The sequence below is a fragment of the Phyllostomus hastatus genome, unplaced genomic scaffold (genome assembly GCF_019186645.2).
Source record: "Phyllostomus hastatus isolate PE091 unplaced genomic scaffold, TTU_PhHast_1.1 phas_contig_86, whole genome shotgun sequence".
Classification (NCBI taxonomy): Eukaryota; Metazoa; Chordata; class Mammalia; order Chiroptera; family Phyllostomidae; genus Phyllostomus; species Phyllostomus hastatus.
Genome location: NW_025333977.1, coordinates 67,090,976 through 67,110,729, shown reverse-complemented (window position 1 = coordinate 67,110,729; position 19,754 = coordinate 67,090,976). Strand labels below are relative to the sequence as shown.

The 19,754-nt window shown below is 33.5% G+C and overlaps 1 protein-coding gene across 1 annotated transcript in view; it reads right to left on the bottom strand.

Moving 5' to 3' along the window:
* Window positions 1–19,754, bottom strand: part of LOC123826934 (ephrin type-A receptor 6) — a 912,013-nt gene that overhangs the window by 313,993 nt on the left and 578,266 nt on the right. The window contains exon 7 of the mRNA XM_045851150.1: window positions 8,220–8,382. Within this exon, the coding sequence (XP_045707106.1) occupies window positions 8,220–8,382 (163 nt within the window). The remainder of the gene's footprint in view (window positions 1–8,219; window positions 8,383–19,754) is intronic.

The window sequence follows — 19,754 nt, the reverse complement described above, 5'->3', positions numbered from 1 at the left end:
TATGAGTGTGGTGCAAACATTTGAGATCTACTTTCATAGCAAATTTCAAGTATACAACACAGTATTAACTGTAGTCACCATAACTGAATCTTTGTACCTTTTGACCAGTGTTCAGCATATTGTTATTAATATGTGTACAAAATAAACAAATAAAAGAAAGGTACTGAAATATGTAGGTAGAATAATAACATACATGTAATTTGTTGGAAACAACAGACATATATTCATTGAATATTTACTGTACCACATTAATGCGTTAATATTCATTGAATGCCTTCCCTTTGTCAGACACATGAAAGCAATATAGGAGGTATAAAAATAAATAAGAAGTAGTCCTGATCACAGAAAATAATTGCCCCCCAAACCTCCAATTAAGTGATAATGGCTTATATCCAAAGAAATCATATTTTTGTATATGTTGCTGTATGTAACTGACATTAAGTAAACATATTCTGTTTTAAGAAATAGATCCCACTGACACTGCTGTTTGTTAGTTTCCTGTTAGATATGAGCCAAATTATACACTGTACACTTAGGTGCACATTTTATAAGTCTAAATACCTATTAATAGTTATTGATTTTCTTTCCAGCTCATTTAGCAAAGCTATGATCTTTAATATTTTTCATATTAAGGCCTTCAATCTGTCTTACAGTACACAAGCCTGGTTGCCATCATTTAAATATTTATTTGATAAAGGCAAAATTGTAGCAAAATATTTTTTTCTTGTCAATGCAGAAAAGGTAGACTTCCATTATCTTTGCAAATAGTTACTCTTCGTCAACTTCCTGCACATGTAAAGCAACCAGATTAACTGCATGATTTTGCCCCTTTAGAGTTATATTTAGTTTACTGTATGTGCATTAATCCAGAAATCTGCATTAAAACACACATAGATTTCTGAGCATGACATATGGTGATTTACAAATAATTATAGTCTTCTAAAAATTTGTGTGTATATTTGAACACCCATTGTTTTAAGAAGAAACATAATTTGTTATGGGAGGGTAATGAATTGGAGGTAAGAATAAAAATTGATCATGTAGAAAATTAGAAGTAATGACCACGGTGAATAAGAAAAGTAAAAACAATGAATGGTTAGAAAGGAAACTCAGTCCTGGCTTTGAGCATTAGTATGAAAAGGGCCTAATGCCATAATATTCCATTTCAGCACTTACTAGTTGTGAAAAATTGGTAAGTTTCTAAACATCTTTGTGCTTTAGCTTTTCGATCCATAGAATGGGCATGGTAATAGTACCCATTTCAAAAGTAAAGTACCTTATAGCCATAAAGAGCAGAGCTTGAATCATAATGAGAATTCAACAAATATCTGTTATTATGAAATTTCAATGTTAGAAATTATATTAAATTTCTATTATGACCTCCTAAACAAAAGCAAGGATTTTTTCTTTCTGACATGTTGAATAAGTATCCAACCAAGTACAAATTCTTATTATAAGGGACCTTCATTAGCTCATAAAGTAGGCTAATTTGTGTTCAAACAATTTAACTTCTAGAAAATTCTTTCCTATTGATGTTTGCATTTAGATGGCTTTGGATACCAACATTGAAAGTGTGCTATTGATTGGAGATTATTTCAAATTAAAGTTTTATTTTTGAAATTCATCCTCATCTAGGTAGACTCATAAATATGAAATCTGCCTCCTGTATGATTAATTTTTTATTACTCTACTGGGGTCAGCTGGACCTCTTTCAGATTCATGCTTCACCTTTAATAATCATCCCCAATTTTTTGGCTGCTGTTAATAAGGACTTAGGTAATTTCATCCTAATTAATTGAAAGCAGATTGTGTGCCTTTCAATCAATAGGCTGGGTCAAACATAATTGATATTTAAAAAAAAAGTTTAAGAAGGAAAATACATTAACAACAAACTAGTCATTAAACCTAAAATACACCCAAATTTTAGAATTAACACTTAATTTGTAATTAAAATTGCATATGTCATGTTTCTACATGAACCTAGCTAGTTACAACTTGTTACCCAAAACAAAGCAAGCAACATTGCTTATCTGTGGCAAATGAAAATATTTCTTTATTACTTTTTAGACTGGTAGGAAACATGCTATTTCTTCATATTTAAACCTTTTGAAAATTATATGTTCTACATTTATTTAATTAAATGCTCATTAAAAACTAATTATGTACAAGAAATCTTTTGAGACACAAAGATAAATAGGATATAGTTTTTGACCTCAGAAAGCTAACTATTTAGTAAAAAACTAAGGCCTTGAACAATAAAATGCTACAGAAAGTCTGAGGAAAGAGTGATGATCTCTCACTGGACTGGTCAATCACTTCAGGAAGGGCAGCGTGTGAGCCAGACTAACCGTTTGGGTTGGGACAGGCTTCTGAATATACCAGTTGGAAGTCATAAAAGAATCTTAGAAGTAAAGATTAAGAATATATTTTTTTCTATAAAGCATCCATATATTTTCCCAGAGTAAATGCTAACTAGAGAAAAGTAAGATAAGAATGAAGTTAATTTGGATTAGACTAAAGGAAGACTTGCATATTTGTTGAGAAATTCACATTTTATTCAGTAGAAATAAACCAATGATTTGGAGTTTTTAAGTGTACAAAGTAGGGTATAAGAAAATTAGTCAAATGGAGACATAAAGGATAGATTCGGGAAGAGGAACTACAGAAACAATTTTGCTCATTAATTTTCAGGGTTATTTCCCATCTATCAATTGTTAAAATTAATCAAATTGCTTAAATGTGAAACTATACTAAAAATAGCTAAGTATTATGAATGTTTTTAAAATAAGTGATTAAATTCATTCATTTATATCTATATAACTTTTTTAATATAAATGTGTAAGACATGGCATAAGGTTCTATTTTAAAATATTGTGATTCAATAATTAACAGTTTGGTTACTTAACATTGATCATGATGATTTTTGTGTGGTTATTTACTTTACATGATATAAATACAGTCCACAGTTACTACTTTTAGCCAATAATATATTTTATCTATCTATTTATTTTAAAAACCATTTTTAAAAGATTTTACTTGTTTTAAAAAGAGGAAGGGAGGGAGAAAGAGAGGGAGAAAAACATAAATGTGTGGCTGCCTCTCATGTGCCCCCTACTGGAGACTGGACCTATAACCCAGGCATGTGCCCTGAATGGGAAGTGAACTGGCAATCCTTTGGTTTGCAGGTGGGCACTCAATCCACTGAGCCACACCCCCAGGGCAAATAATACATTTTAAAATGGTGACAGATGTGGCTTTTGTGCTCTGAAATGCTTTATGTAGCCCATAGGTGAAAACCTAAATTTACATGTTAAAATTTAAGGTGTGGTTAATCTTTTTAGAGAAAAGGAAGGCATTGCTTATATGCTGGTAACATATTTTTTCCAGGGCCATTTGTATAATCATTAGGCAATGGAAGAGGTAAATTTCTAATTATTATGTGTAAAATTCCAGTCTTCTTTAAAAAATTGTCTTTAAGCTGTATATTCTCCTTTCCTTTGATAGCTTCACAAGTTCTTTTCTAGTATTTAAGTAAAATGTTCACGTTGTCTACAATTTAACAGGATATATTTTATTTTGGTTTTCAAAATGCACACATAAAATTATTTTCTCTTATTCTAAAATACATTTGCAATTAGATAAATCTGGTGGTATTTTAAGTAAGAACAAATGTTTAACTTCCTTATTTTTAAGTTATTTGTATTATTTTTTAAATGTTGGGTATAATTTCAATAAATTATTAAAAATTAAATCAAATATATTTTTAAGCATTTTATAAGGGTATGGATGTTATTATTGGTTATGTAGATAAATTTTTTATTTTAATTCTCATCTCTTTCTTCATTGAAAAGAAGTACATTTTCTACAGAAAATAAGAACATAAATAACAGATATGAGGCCAGTAAAATTTCTTGTTGTTTCATCCATATAGGCTGAAAAGACTTGCATTTAATGTGTGTGTATATGTATGTGTGTGTTTGATACTTTGTAGCATTTTATTTTAATTCTGAGAAAATTAGGAAGCTTCTAACTACCACATATCTTCCATCTGTCTTTCAAGAAGATCCATTTAGAATACTTACATATTCTTATTCTCTTACTACTGATTCTGTAGTTTACAGTAATTTTGATAAATTTATTCTAAGAAGGTGAGGGAATCGATAACAGTACCTAATAAAAAGGCCAGTACTTAATAAGCACTGAAGGAATGCTGTTAGTGAACACGATATTTAGCTATACACAAGGGCAGTGTGAACTCAGTGGAAAAATGAAATAACAGCATTAAAACACAAAAAGAAAGTCTTTTGTGACTATATATAAGTGAATATCTACCTATATATCTATGTATTTGTCTATCTATTGCTCATCTATCTATCTACCTACCTGTGTATCTATCTACCTATATCTATCTCCATGTATACTTACAAAATGAGGGTGTTCTATAGACACAGGGAGAAAGGAAACCATTAGCTCAAATTAAAGTGGCTCTTTTAATAATGTTAACGGCCATAATTAGTAACCTTTACATTTGTTAGCCAGTTTCTCCTAGCATATTCTGACTCTGGAAAAAATTCCAATCAGTGATCTGAAAGAGGAAGAGAGGTCACCATGATTGTTATTCATGTCACTAGGTTTGTAGAACACAAGTAGTTAAGAACATTATAATTTTGAAAATAAATTATTTCATATTTTATATTATTTTTTTATTTGTTATTACCAAATTGAAAGTTGAAACAAGGAGCATAGGTATGGCTAAGAGAATTAAATTGTAAACTACTTAAATGATGGAAGACAAATACCATATGATCTCACTTATAAGTGGAACCTAATCAACAAAAAAAAGCAGGCGAATTATAACCACAGACAATGAAATAAAGAACAAACTGACAGGAACCAGAGGGGAGGGGGAGAGGGACAATGGGGGAAATAAGGGGAAGTGTTGTTAAGGAATATGTATAAAGGACCCATGGACAAAGTCAAAGGAGGGAAAGGTAGGATTGAGTATGGGAGGTGGGGGTAGGGGAGAGTAGTGGGAGGAAAATGGGGACAACTGTAGTTGAACAACAATTAAAAAAATAAAATAAAAAAGGGAAAATGAATAAAAATAAACAAATAAAAATTTGAAGCAGGTCATTAAATGAGAGAGTACCTAATCTCCCTAACTCATACCCCATCTCTATGCATATATATAAAGTTAGTTAATTAGACAGAATACAGATGAGAAAACATAATAATAAAGTTTACATTATAATAGTTTAGGCACTACTTGAAAAACAAAAGCTACAAAAATTTAAAGATGAGCTAGAGGGTATGGAGAGAAAAAGATTGATGCTGTAGATTGGGATTCATATCATTATATTCCTGAATTTATAGTAAACCTATCTGTATCCTACTATGACATTATTCATTGAAATTCTCTTCTGGATATAAACAGCATACTTTGAAAATGCAATTTAAAGCTAACCAGATAAAAAATGATCCTTTAAATGACTTTCCCTTAGGCTATAAATTGACTTGGGAGCCATTCTATGTACCCAAACTCCAAGTTTAGGCAAACATTTTTCAGATTCTTCTCACTTTGTCTCTTCCAGGGTCTAATAAAAGTCACTTTCATGGCATTAACTAATCAGTAATTCAGAACATGGCTTTTACTATGTGGTTTCTACAGCCCGCTGCTGACATTATCAGATAGTTATGAGGTTGTAATCCTGCACCTCCACTGATTGGTTATCATATTTTGGTAAAGCCACTTGTTTCTAAAAATAGATATAATCTTGTCAGAATTAAAATGATAATTTGTGTAAATTGCTCCATGTAATCTTACATCTGTTATTGGTCACATTACTCCCTATTTAAAATCCTCTTATGGCTCCTCAATGTATTCATAACCCAATTTCCCCTAACATGGCTGGAAGAGCATGTTTATTTGGGACTCTATAACTCTCCACCTTTAGCTCCTACCATTTTACCTTCCATATCTCCTCCCTGTAACCACACCAGATTATTTGTTGTTCTTTAATTTTTCATGCTGTTTCAGGCCTGAGTGCTTTTGCTATTCGTTTACTACTCCCATTTCAATAATGAACCTTGATTTCTCATCTTCCAGAAATTGTTTGTGCTGAACCAGGGCCCCTTCTCTGTTCTCTCACAGCTCCTTTTATATATCTCTATGGTAGTACACATAATTCAATATTGCATTTTTAACTCAAATTTTCATGTTCCTCCCACAAATCTGGACTATAAATAATGTGAAGGTAATAGCTCTTATTATTGTTGTTATCCCCAGAACCTCAGTCAAGTATGGCATGTATTAAGAGTCCTCTGAATTTTCTGCCAAATGAATAGATATTGCACTGGGTCACTGGTGAATATGGGACTTTTCTGCTAAGGAATTTCAAAATATCTTTTATATATAACATCTGAGCATAATTGAGATTTAGAGTTAAAACCAAATCAAATTTTTTTTATATTTAGATCAGAACTTATTATTTTTTTATTAGACTAGATTGCCTTGTCCAGAAGTCTCAGATGAACACAAATGACTTACTTAGATTTAGCCCTACAAGTTTTCCTGAGACTGCATTTCTAAAACGAAGTAATACTCAAAATGTCATATTTTTCAGAAGGTAGGTGAATTTCTTCATATGTGGGCCCTGGCTGGCATAGCTCAGTGGATTGAGCGTGGACTGCAAATCAAAGCATCGCAGGTTCGATTCCCAGTCAGGGCACATGCCTGGATTGCAGGCCACGGACCCCAGCAACTGCACATTGATGTTTTTCTCTCTCTCTCTTTCTCCCTCCCTTCCCTCTCTAAAAATGAAGAAATAAAATATTTTAAAAAACGTAAAAAATAAATAAAGTAAGAGAACTGAAGTTCAGGGATGCAATAAGTAAACAGATCCTTGACAGGACAATAATGTGACTTCTCCCTGGAGCAAGCTTTCCTGGAGCTGCTTCCTTGCCTTTGCACCTAGCCCAAGTCTTGACAAAAAATTTCTTATGGATCAATATTATTCATCAGCATAAAAATAACAAAACATCTGTTCTATCACTTTGAGGGAGTGACAAACTAGACAAAAACTGTGGCCTACTTAGTGGTTTTATCATTAGCCTTATTAATAATGCAAGTGAAAAGACTTGGCAAGATAACAGAATAGCTCATAGTACAGAAAACAGCCTTCAAATTTTAGCTTAGCTTCTCACCAGCTGCATGGATCTACACAAATGGCCCAACTTCTGTAGGCTTTTGTTTTCTCACAAGTAAAATTAGGAAAATAATAGTTGTCTCATTGAATGATGAAAGGTTTAAATGAGACAATACATGTAATACTTAACATCATTTCTGGTATTTATTAGAAGCTCAATAAATATTGCCTATTATTGCCATTATTCATAAAGAGTTTTATAATAAATTTTCTATTCTTGAATTCTTATAGGATTATAGGTATTTTATCAATGGTGGAAATATGATTTTATTATGATTAGGTATTTAGACATTTTCTAATCAGGAACATTGCAAGAGCCACCCATGCTATCCTTACAAAGAGAGCAGTAAGATGAATCAGAAATCTAAAAAAAAAATTCAATGGTAGAGCTGTGTTTAGAATGAAGAATGAATATGACATTTCAAGGCTTCAATTACATGATGTTGAAATACCTCACTCCCTTCATCTCCCAGTTTGGTTTTCAATGTGTTCAGACTATGAAATTAATTTCAGTTACTAATTAATTTGAATTTCTAATTAATTTGAGTAAGCTTATGCACCTATATTCAAACTTATAATGTGCATTTCAGTGGAATCTGTCTCCTGACCACTGTTTTTATTGATGTAACTGAGATAATAAGTCAAAGCTGCATAATTTTGAACTAACTGCTAAAGTCATTTGTTCATGGCCTTATTCTCTTCCAGATTTCATTAGTATCATATTATGATGCCAACACTGGTGAACAATTAGGCTAGCACCACCCACTGAGACTCTATGTTATAGTGTAAATGATGAATTCTGCATAAAGAGACATATTTGGGCTATATTACAATTGTGATAATGCAAGGCATTTCATGGAAATGTTTAATGATAACACTAAATTGTTAACTAATATGACTGTATGAATAGAATCCTGTTTGATAAGATTACTAAAAATTTGGGACATTGGATTTGTAACTATTGGAATGGCACTAAATTAACACCTTGCTTTGTGTCCTTGTGTGAACACTTACTTTCATCTCCTGTTTCAAATTCAAACTTCTGACTGTAGCCACTGTATCCTGTTGTAGTCCTCACTCGGATATGAAATATGTACTTGGTGGCTGGCTTGAGACCTGTGATGATGACACTGGGGGCCTTGGACCTTGTGGAGGAATAGGTGAGCTGCTCATGTTCCTGGGGACAGAAAAGAAGAAAATGGAAATGAAGCAGAGTTATTCTACTTTTTCCTAGAGACTTTCCAAAGTTAAGCTGAGAAATTATGCCCAGAATATCAAAAAGTATAGATTAAAAGGAAGTGTAAGCATGGTTTTCCATAATTTATCATTTAGTTATCATTAGGATGCATATGATAATGATCTTGATTTGGAAATTTAAGATGGTTAATCTTATATGAACTGCATTGTATTTTTGGTGATTTGGATTTCTGATCCCACTCTGAGGAATGGTGGTGGTGTAAGAGCATGTTTGCACAGAATGGCGGCTGCATCTTGAGCAAAATGCACACATCGGATCAGACCACACCAGGAGGGAGCAAGGAGTAAAGGTGGGAAAGTTGAAGTACCCGCTACTCACTTCTACCCGCAGGTAGTGCCAAAATGCCGGCGCTATCCGTGGGTAGACCTGTGGGTGAAAGGAAGAGTAAATTAATTGTTTTTTAAAGTTTGAAATCTTTTATCCTGGACTAATTGCTTGGTTCAGAAACTCAGTGATTCTCCAGTAGTAACAACTCAAGTTTAGTCAGGTGAAAACATATAACAATAAAAATTTGAGAGACAATTGATCCTGTCCCAGATAACACAGTTTATTCTTACAGATGTACAAGTTACATAGTGATTGTGAGGTAGATTTAAAAATAGTGTGCTCATGAAGGAGCATCAAAGACTTACCACACCTTCGGAATCAGACGAAGAACTGGAGGCTTGGCTCCCAGTCACCTGCAGTTAACTGCCAAAGGATTTGTCCTCAATAACAAAAAGTGGATTTGCTGCAGCTAACTGAATGACTTAGTCTGTCAAGGTTTTTTAAGTGGATGACCACCTCAGAACAGGATATTGCATTTTACCTGTGCATATGAGTGACTATAAACATGCTGGTGGTGAGACAAATTAAACTTAACATTTTTTTGGTAAAGTCTTATTGTTCATTAACTTTATGATGATATTTTAATAGGGTCTCTGAAAAAAGCTGTATTTGTATGAACAACTCTTCTAAATTCATAGGTCAAATTAGGTTATATGGTCCTTAAGTTAATTGTCCACTATTTTTTCACGATAAATCTAAAGGTAGAGACTCGGTGATGAAAGTGACTTGCAAGGTCATTAAATGAATCATTCATTTAATGCTTAAATTCTACCTATAATATTTCCATCAAGATTTAGCCTTGCCTAAAAATTTCTTGTTCAGGAGACCTTCCAAACTAACAAATGAAATTATAAAAATCTACACATATGTAGAATGTATCAAACTGAATTTATTACTTTATGATGCTCTAAGATTTAGAACTATGAAAGTTATTTCCCTTAAGCTATTTTTGAGAAAAAATTCTTATCTTAAAGATCATTTTAAAACTTTATGGCCTTATTTGTCAGAATTTTATATGCTACATGGTTATTGTGTTTCTAGCTGAGGAATTGAATTTGCATCTATAAACCCAATAACAGAGCTGTTTATTAAACAGGAAGTACAAAGAAAATATGAGTTTATAACAGCAAATGTTATTTTTTATTATTTTAATGCTAAACCTATTTTTCTTATTTACTTTAAAATTTTTGTTTATTTTTATTTATGCTGTTACAGTTGTTTCCACTTTTTCTCCCTTTCCTCACCTCCAGCCAGCCCCACTGTCTCCCCTCGCAACATTGACCCAACATTGTGTTCATGAGTTGTGTACAAATTTTCTTTGGTTAATACCTTCACCATCTTTTATCCCGTTTTGCACATCCACTGCCTCCACCCCATGCCCTGCTCTGCCCTGGCTACTGTCAGTTTGTTTCATGGATCTAAGCTTCAGTTTCTATTTTGAATAATAGCAAATTTTAAATACAGAAGACAAAACAGACATATTTCAACTTATATTTATCTCTAGGTAATTTTGAGATTAGAAAGTAAATAAATATTCACCTAGCACAAAATCCAAGGAAATAAAATCTATAAAAATGTGACGGCAGGAATCATCTGCTAAGGGCTAACAGCAGTTGCTCTCTAACATAAGGCCTTTATAGTTAGGGGTTAACACCCACATTGTGAGGAAAAATGTCTACTAGTTGAAGAGATGATATTGTGTCTGGTAGAAATTTATAAAACCATTTGGATTCTTCAGTCTCACATACAAGAAGAGAATATTCCACCTTTCACAGAATTTTCTGCAGCATAAGAGTTTGGTGTATTCTGAGTGTTGTTTCACAATATGAAGTGGTGACTGAGAGAAGAATTTCAGAGCCTTGCAAAAACAACTTAAGTTTTATCATCAAAGAGAGGAGATACAGATTCAAAAATTTACTCTTAGAATGTCCCATAATAATGATCTATTGTGCCTTTTTGCTTCACCAAAACATAGCTGAATAGTAATTTCTTACCCAGTAAAATTATAGGGAGTAAGGGACAACTTTTGCAAACAGGATTCTGCATTTCTGCTGTTAGGTGTAAAAGTGGATCCATAGCTACATCCCTGGAATGAAAATCCTCAAGAAGTGTGCCTACCCGGTTCCTTAGCCTAAGTCACAGTAGTGTGGTGGCTGCTGCCTTGTCTTACCTTGCTACCTCTGAGCACGCTGAGGAGGAGGCGCAGACAGTAGCTGTCATGAAAGTTCCTCCTCCCAGTGTGTAGCAGCCCTCTGTCCTCCTGGCGTGTCCAAGCTCTTGGGAAACCAAATGAATACTGATCCATGATAAGCATAGGCACTATTGTTCCAGAATTTTGGCTAATTTCCTTGCTACTGACACATCAACTCTAGTTCAATGTAGCTGTCACCAGATAGAGAACATGCTTTGTCGCAGAGCCACCTAGATCTCTTTATTCTTTCTGGAGGACTAAATTCTGAACATGTTTGAAATGGATGTGTGAGTCTTTCTGGAGCTTGTGCTACAATTGAATTGCTAGTTGTATGGTACTTACATCTTCAACTTTGCTGAGTAATAAATTCTACTGTTTATGAAACTATCTCATAAGTTTTTCATTTCTGCTGAATCCACAGTAAAATTCTCTTCTCATTCTTAATATTATTTTTTTATATTTTTCTTTATGAAGATTTTCAGAAATTTGGATCAATTTTTGGCTTTATCTCTCTTTTTCTTTGTTTTCTACTACTTTTAATATCTGCTCTTACTGTAAGTTATTTTATTTCTTCTTTTTACTCTGTTTTTGTTAATTGTGTTGTCTTCTAACTTGTTGCACTTCATGCTTATCTCATATATTTTTAGTACAGTGGACTCTTGAAAATATGAGTTTGAATTGCAGAGGTCCACTTATGCTCACTTTTTTTTCAATAAATATACAGTTGGCTCCTATATCCTGGTTTTTGCATGCATGGATTCAACCAACTGTGGATTGAACACAGTATTTTCCATGTGTAGTTGGGAATCCTGGGAGTCAGGAGGACTACAGAATGTATTTTTTATAGCTTTTTGTATAAGTGACTTGAACAACAGTGGGTTTTAGCATCCATGGGCTCCTGGAACCAATCCCCAGGGGATACCAAGGAATAACTACAGTTAAATTTTGGGAGAGTCAAAACATACACACAAAATATACATGTGAATATTCTACTACCCAAGAGTCAGCATCTCAAACCTCATATTATTCAAGGGTCAACTGTATATTTTTTCAAATATATAATTTAAGTCTACAAATTTTGAAGTACTATACTATTTATTAGTCTATAACTTCTTATCAATCATTTCTAAGAATTTATTAATTTACAAAAATCTATGGTTTTTAAATATTTTATGGCAGATCTGGGATTATTAGTTGTACAGGTGTATGGGTCAAGACAGGTTGTCAGGCAGTAAATAAATGGCACACAGTGAAGCTCCAAAGGCATAACCCTGTGGGCTGCAAAACATACTAGACTGGGTTGAACAGTGGGTGCTCATTGCTGAGAGCACTGATGGTCTTCTGCACTAGTGCATGTTGGCTGAAAGGGAAACAGCTTATATTATCTCCTCTTAGATGAATGCAGATAGTAGTACTAATTGTGGGAGAAACATTTAGCAACAATGCACTTTATTGTCATATCTATTATTTTCTAAAAAATATATACAATTCCTATTTTATATATTGGTATATCCACATATATTAAAAATAGTTCAGAACCAAACAGCCTGAACATAGGGCATTGTCAAACAGAGACACATATATCATTGCATAGAAGTGTTCACCTTTTCTTTTGGTTCTTTTCCTGTGGGCAGATCCTTCAGCTTAATTTCATTGCTTCTGCCCAGTGACAGAAATCAAGGCTTTTCTGGGAGTCTAATCTTGCTGTCACATTGAACCTTATGTTCACCTAAAATTCTGAACCTAGCTTTATCTCTGTAAGTGTCAACTCTTCATAGTAACTAAAAGAGATGCTGTTACTACAGTTTGAAACTCTAACTTAATGAAAGGAAAGGCTCTGGTGCCCAGTCATTACGGCTGTTTCTTTATGCAATGAGAGGTGATATGGCAGTATCAAAAGAGAGCAGCATGGAGAGAATTCTGGTTTTGAATTCTCCTGTCTTGGTCTTCATCTTGGTTCTAGTTCTATCATGTACCTTGCTTAGTCACCCTGAAGACTTTGATTTACTCATATATAAAATTCATTTATTCCACCCACATTCGTAGAATGTTTATTATGTGTAAGATTCTAGAGCACTCTCATAGCTTTAGCTTACATAACCACCAAAGTTCTACCTAAGCAATTAAATTCTACGTTTTTTGTGTGTGTGTGTGAGGAATACAAGTCCCCTTTCCTCTGCTGTGACTCCTCATCATTCCTCATCTCACTCTCTTGAGCTTACCACTCCCAATTGTGGAAGTACATTCAATGCGTCCAGAGGAGTTTCTATAAGGTGTTAACTCTGTTTTATATTTTTAATTTTAAATTATTGAATTACATATGCAATTAAAAATTATGTTGTAAGCTTTTTCCATACAGCATATATATTTAAAGATACCAGCAATCATAAGGTAACAACCCTAATTTATGTGATGCTTTACAATATATGAGGTACTTATACATTATTTAGTAGTACTCATAATATAATCTTGTGAAGCAAAAAGAAAATGTGGTATTTTTATTCTTACTTAGCATATGTTGAAACTGGTCCAGGAAGAGTAAGTTATTTACCAGAGGAAGTCACATAACTGATCAGTGGCTTCCATTCAAGTTGTGCTTTTTCACTGTACCTAATTTAGGAAGGTTTGTCCAGGGTAGATATGCATATACATTTGACTTTGAGTCAAGGTAATTTATTTCATATTTTGTGTTCTTGGCCATCTAATTGCTAGAAATAACTTTAAATTTAAGATAGCCTGTGAACTAGATAGTAATGATTTGATAGTATTAAATCATGGTTGCCTTCAAGAAGCTGAATGTAATTTCAACTTCTTAACAGTTAAGGAGTAGTTACATTTGTACAGTCCTAAAATTATTTTGGCCCCTTTAAGGCAACCGTGAGGCTGATGTGGCCCCCAGTAAAAATGAGTTTTACACCCCTATGTTAAGGCTTTTGGCCCATTTTTTATTAGGTTGCTTGTTTTCTTACTGAGTTTTAAGTGTTCTGTATATATTTTGTTTAACAGTTCTTTATTGGATGCATCTTTTAAAAATGCTTTCTCCTACTCTGTGGCTTGTCGTTTTATTCTCTTGACATTGTCATTTTTCAGAGAAGAAGGTTTTCATTTTAATGAAGTCTAATTTTTTCTTTCATATATCACATTTTTGGTGTTGTATATAAAATGTTGTATCTAAAAATGTGTGAATTTATCATCACCAGAGCCAAAGTCACCTAGATATTTTCCTATGTTATCTTCTCAGAGGTTTATAGTTTTGGATTTTACAGTTAGGTCTACAATCCATGTATTAATTTTATGAAAGATATAAAGTTTGTGTTTAGATTCTTTATATTTTGCATGTGGATGTACAACTTTCCTGCACAATTTGTTGGGGAAAAAAACACCCCCATCCTTAAATTTAATCTTAATTAAATTGCATTTGCCTCTTTAAAAAAACCCAAAACAACAACAACAAAAACAACTTGCTGGTCCAAGTAGGAGCACAGATTGGGAGGGCTTCTAGCTCACACTGACTCTCCTGTGTCTAGATCTAAGTAACAGCGCCATCAGGGGAAGATGGGGCTGTTACCAATAAAGCTGATTGCTCAGAGATAGAAGCAATTGAGAATGATTATGAATTCCTTCTGCAATGAGACTGAAGCTACAATGAAGAGATACAGAAAGAGAAACTGCATTGAGGTTGAATAAACTCATCTTTTCTGATTGTTGTTTTCTGAATCTGGGATCTTCTGCTCTGCCTTGGATTCTGTTTTGATATCCTTAAATAACATCAGAGTTGGATTCTGTGGCTAGTAACCGAGAGAATTGCTTTCTTTTCTCACATTCACTTAAGTACGCCGGTGGAGTTTCTAATTTGGGGAGGGAAGGGGTTAAGAAGCTAGTTTGTGGATTGTTGTAAGCTATTGGGTGAGGTGTTCTGAAATATTTCTCTTAGGTAAAAATTAGCTGCTCTTATGACAAAATGTCAAATTATGCATACATAAGAAAAACATAGAAGTAGACACTCTAAGTACATGACTGATTTCTGACTACACTTTTGGAGAAGTGTCATTTAGTACACTAGGGCTATAATTTACTACAATCAACTTTTGATTATCCTCCATAATTCAAAATAGGAGATAACCCTAAATCACTTTGAAATGAATTCATGACTTTTTTTACATTCCTTCTGATGTGTATTTTGTTTCACTTAAAATGAAAATTAAATACATTCCTCAAATATTAAATCGTGAGCAACAGTAAGGAGATGGCACAAAAGTACCCCTGATGGAAGAGGATTATTGATCGGGAATTAAGTAGTCATAACTGACTTTCAGGAAACAGACAACATATATGTAGATAATTAACTGCTTGAAATAGTGGGAAAATGGCTAAATTATTACAGTGTGACCTTTAGAAAATACTGATGCTAAGATAGTATCAATGGAATCCTAATTTAAATCTATGAAAACTGAGAAAGTTACACCATCTCAAAGAGGCAGGCTTATTGTAGGAAAAATGGCAAAATAATGTATAAAATGTTTATAGGTTCCAGCACGTGTGTAAGAGAATATTTCTTTTTTTTAGGAGATTTTTTCAATAGGTGGTACATTTAATTCAGGGCAATGATACGTGTGTGTCTTAAAGTAATTCTGCAGATGCTGTGAGAAGTCTTTTTAAAAAATGTTGTATGTCTTTGCTTTCCTGTTAACTTCTATATTCTTACTGCTTAATGCAGTGTGGTTAGCATATTGTAGGCTCTCATAATATATTATTAGTCAAATGACTGAATAAAGATACTAATAAATTAATTGCTCTTTAAGTTTTGTTTAAGCAATTTAAATTAATTTACACTATTTATTAATGACACTTCAAATGAAAGATGAGAAAAACTGTTTTGTTAACTTTTAGTACTACTGGAATCAAAATGCAATAATATTTTGTAAGTATAGCTGGCTTGTTTTCTTTGGAACATTGTGGAGAAAAGCCAAGATTTTACTTGGCAAAAAATACTTTACAAAACAGTATAGTTAAAAAAAAACCCCTCATTTGTACTGAAATATCTTTTAATGCATATATCTTAATATTTATTCAGTTTTTACTTTCCCATCTGTCTTTGTGTAACCTACCTTGGTATAGACAGGCTATAGATTTTTCTTCTGGCCTTTTTTCTAAAAGATTTTATTTATTTATTTTTAAAGAGAAGGGAGGGGAAGGAGAAGGAGAGGAAGGGAAACACCATGTGCAAGAGATACTTGATTGGTGGCCTCCAACATGCCCCCAATCAGGGTCCTGGCCTGCAACCCAGGCATGTGTCCTGACTGGGAATTGAACCAGTAACCTCTCGGTTTGCAGGACAGTGCTCAATCCACTGAGCCACACCAGCCAGGCCTCTTCTGGGCTTTATTGTTCTATATTTATGATGGCATTCAAGCAACAATTAAATGTTTAAAGTTTGATACCTACCAATGAAGAAAGTACTGCCATCTCAAAATTTCTTAATGCTTTTCTTAAAAGTATTTCATAAGAATTATAAATTTGGTGACAATAGTAACACACAGACAGAAAAGGAGAAAATGTACATAAGACAGTAAAACATTTAAGGAATTTCTATTTATTGGAATATTGAGGATGAGTAAATTACTTTATCTAAGAAATGGAATTTGTTTTACATCAGTTGAATTTTCATACATCAATAATGAATTATCCAAAAGAGAAATAAAGAAAATACACAATGAGATACCACCTCACACAGGTCACAATGGCCATGATTAACAAATCAACAAACAACTTCTGTCAAGGATGCGGAGGAAAGGGAATGCTAATACACTGTTGGTGGGAATGCAGACTGGTGTAGCCACTGTGGGAAATGGTATGGAATTTCCTCAAAAAACTAAAAATGGAAATGGTTTTTGACCTCATGATTCCATATACTCTAAGAATTCTGAAACACCAGTTCAAAACACTTACGTGTAGCCCTATGTTCATAGCAGCAGTATTTATAATAGCCAAGGGCTAGAAACAGCCCAAGTGCCCATCAGTAAATGAGTGGTTCAAAAAACCGTGGTACATTTACACAATGGAATACTACATAGCAGAAAGAAGGAACCCCTATCCTTTGAGACAGCATGGATGGAACTAGACAGTATTATGCTAAATGAAATAAGCTAGGAGGTAAAAGACAAAGACCATATGATCTCGCCTACAATAGCAACCTAATGAACAAACAAACAAATGAAAAAAATAGAACCAGAGGCATGGGAACAAGGAACAAACTGATAGTGACCTGAGGGAAAGTGAGTGGGGAATAAGGGAGGAAAGAAGGGGAAGGGCCTAGTTAAAGAACAAGTATAAATGACCCATTGACATGGACAACAGCCCAGGATTGACTGTGTGGAGGGCTGAGAGGAGGGGCAGGGGAGAGCAATGAAAGAAATTTGGGACAACTGTAATAGAAAAATAAAAAAATAAAAATTGCAAAATGTTAAAACAATACCATTTACAATTGCATTAGAAAATAAAATATCTAGGAATAAAAAAGTAAAACACCTGTACTGGGAAGGCTATAAGACATTCAAGAAATAAATTGAAGAAGATACAAATAAATGGAAGTATACCTAGTATCATGGATAAGAAGAATTAATACTGTTAAAAATCTCCATATTACTTAAAGCAATCAATAGATTCCATGTAATCCTTATCGAAATACAAAAGGCATTTTAATAGAACTAGAACAAATAATCCTAAAGTTTATATGGAACTACAAAAGACCCCAATAGCCAAAGCAATCTTGAAGAAGAACAAGGCTGGAGGTATCATGCTGTCTGATATCAAAGCATACTATAAAACTATAGTAATCAACAGCAGGGGCCTAGCATAAAAACAGACACACAGATTTATGGAACAAAATAAAGAGCCTAGAAATAAATACACACCTATGTGATCAATTAATCTATGACAAAGACAGTCTCTCAATAAATGGTGTTGGGAAAACTGGACAGACATGTGCAAAAGAAAGAAATTAGATCACTTTCTTATATCCTATACAAGAACAAACTCAAAATTGATTAAAGACCCCAAACCATAAAACTCCTAGAAGAAAACATAGGTGGTAAACTCTTTGACATCACTCTTACCAATATATATATATTTTTTGATATGTTTGTTCAGGCAAAGGAAATAGAAGAAAAAATAAGCAAATTGTGTGTGTGTGTGTGTGTGTGTGTGTGTGTGTGTGTAATTCATTCAACTTAACATCAACCCCCCAAAAAATCTGATTAAAAATGAGAAGATATGAATATACATTTCTCCAGAGGACATGCAGATGGCCAATAGACATGTGGAAAGATGCCCAACATCACTAATCATAAGGAAAATGCAAATTAAAACCACAATGAGATATTGCCTCACACCTGTCAGAATGGCTATCACAAGCAAATCAACAAACAAGTGCTGGTGAAGATGTGGAGAAAAGGAAACACTTTAGCACTGTTGGTGGGGATACAGATTGGTGCAGCCACTGTAGAAAACAGCATAAAGTTTCCTCAAAAAATTAAAACCAGAACTACTCTAAGACCTAGCATTGCTACTAATGGGTATTCATCTGAAGAAACCCAAAATACTACTTTTAAAGACATACATACCTCTCTGTTCATAGCAGCATTATTGACAAAATCCAAGATATGGAAGCAACCTGAGTGTCTGTTGACAGATGGCTGGCTGGATAAAGAAGTGCCACATATAAAAACAGTAAAATGCTGCCATTTGTGACAACATGAATGGACCCAGAGGATATTGTACTTAGTGAAATATGTCAGAGAAAGACAAATGCCATATGATTTCACTTATATGTGGATTTAGAAAAGAAAATAAATGAACAAACCAAACAGAAACAAACTCATAGATACAGGGAACATCTTGATTATTGCCAGACTGAAGCAGGGGTGGTGAAGGAATGAGTAAAAAGGGGAAGGGATTAAGAAGTATAGATTGGCAGTCACAAAATAGTCATGGAGATGTAAAGTACAGCAGAGGGTATATAGTCAGTGTTATTGTAGTAGCTATGTGGGTATCAGATAGGTATCAGACTTATTGGGGCAATACTTAGTAAGTTATTTCAATGTTTAGTCTCTATGTTTACACTGACACTAATATAATACTGTATGTCAACTGTAACTAAAAAAATTTTTTTTAGAAAAGGAAAGATAATCCTACCACAGTGAAGATGTCTCTGTTCTTTGGCTTTGGTCACAAATGTTGCCTATTTTAAGTATTCACAGTTTGTATTTGAAGGTTCATGGTGCTGGTAATGGATGCTTTTTCCTTGGACAGGCAGAAATCTCCTTATTTTCAAGTTTGGATAATTTGATCTGTATAATTCTATTTTATTTGTAATGAATATATTGGCACAGACCAATGTATGGTCCAGATTCAAAGAACAATAAAACTTTGTGAACTTTTTCTCTTCTAAAATTTACTAATTTATTTTTATTTGAAAAATTTATGTATTTGTATTAGACTGATACTCTTTCTGAAATGAATTTATACTGTGTTAAATACTGTGCCCAAGTTCTTGAATTAAGAAAACAAATCAGAGCAGAGCATCTGAATAGAAACTTTTCCAAGGAAGGCATGCAGATGGCCAAGAGATGTATGAAAGGATGCTCAACATCACTACTTACAAGGAAAATGCAAATCAAAACACACTAAGATATCACCTCACACCTGTTAGAATGGCTATTATCAATATGACAAGAAATAACAAATGTTGAAGAGAATGAAGAGAAAATGGAAC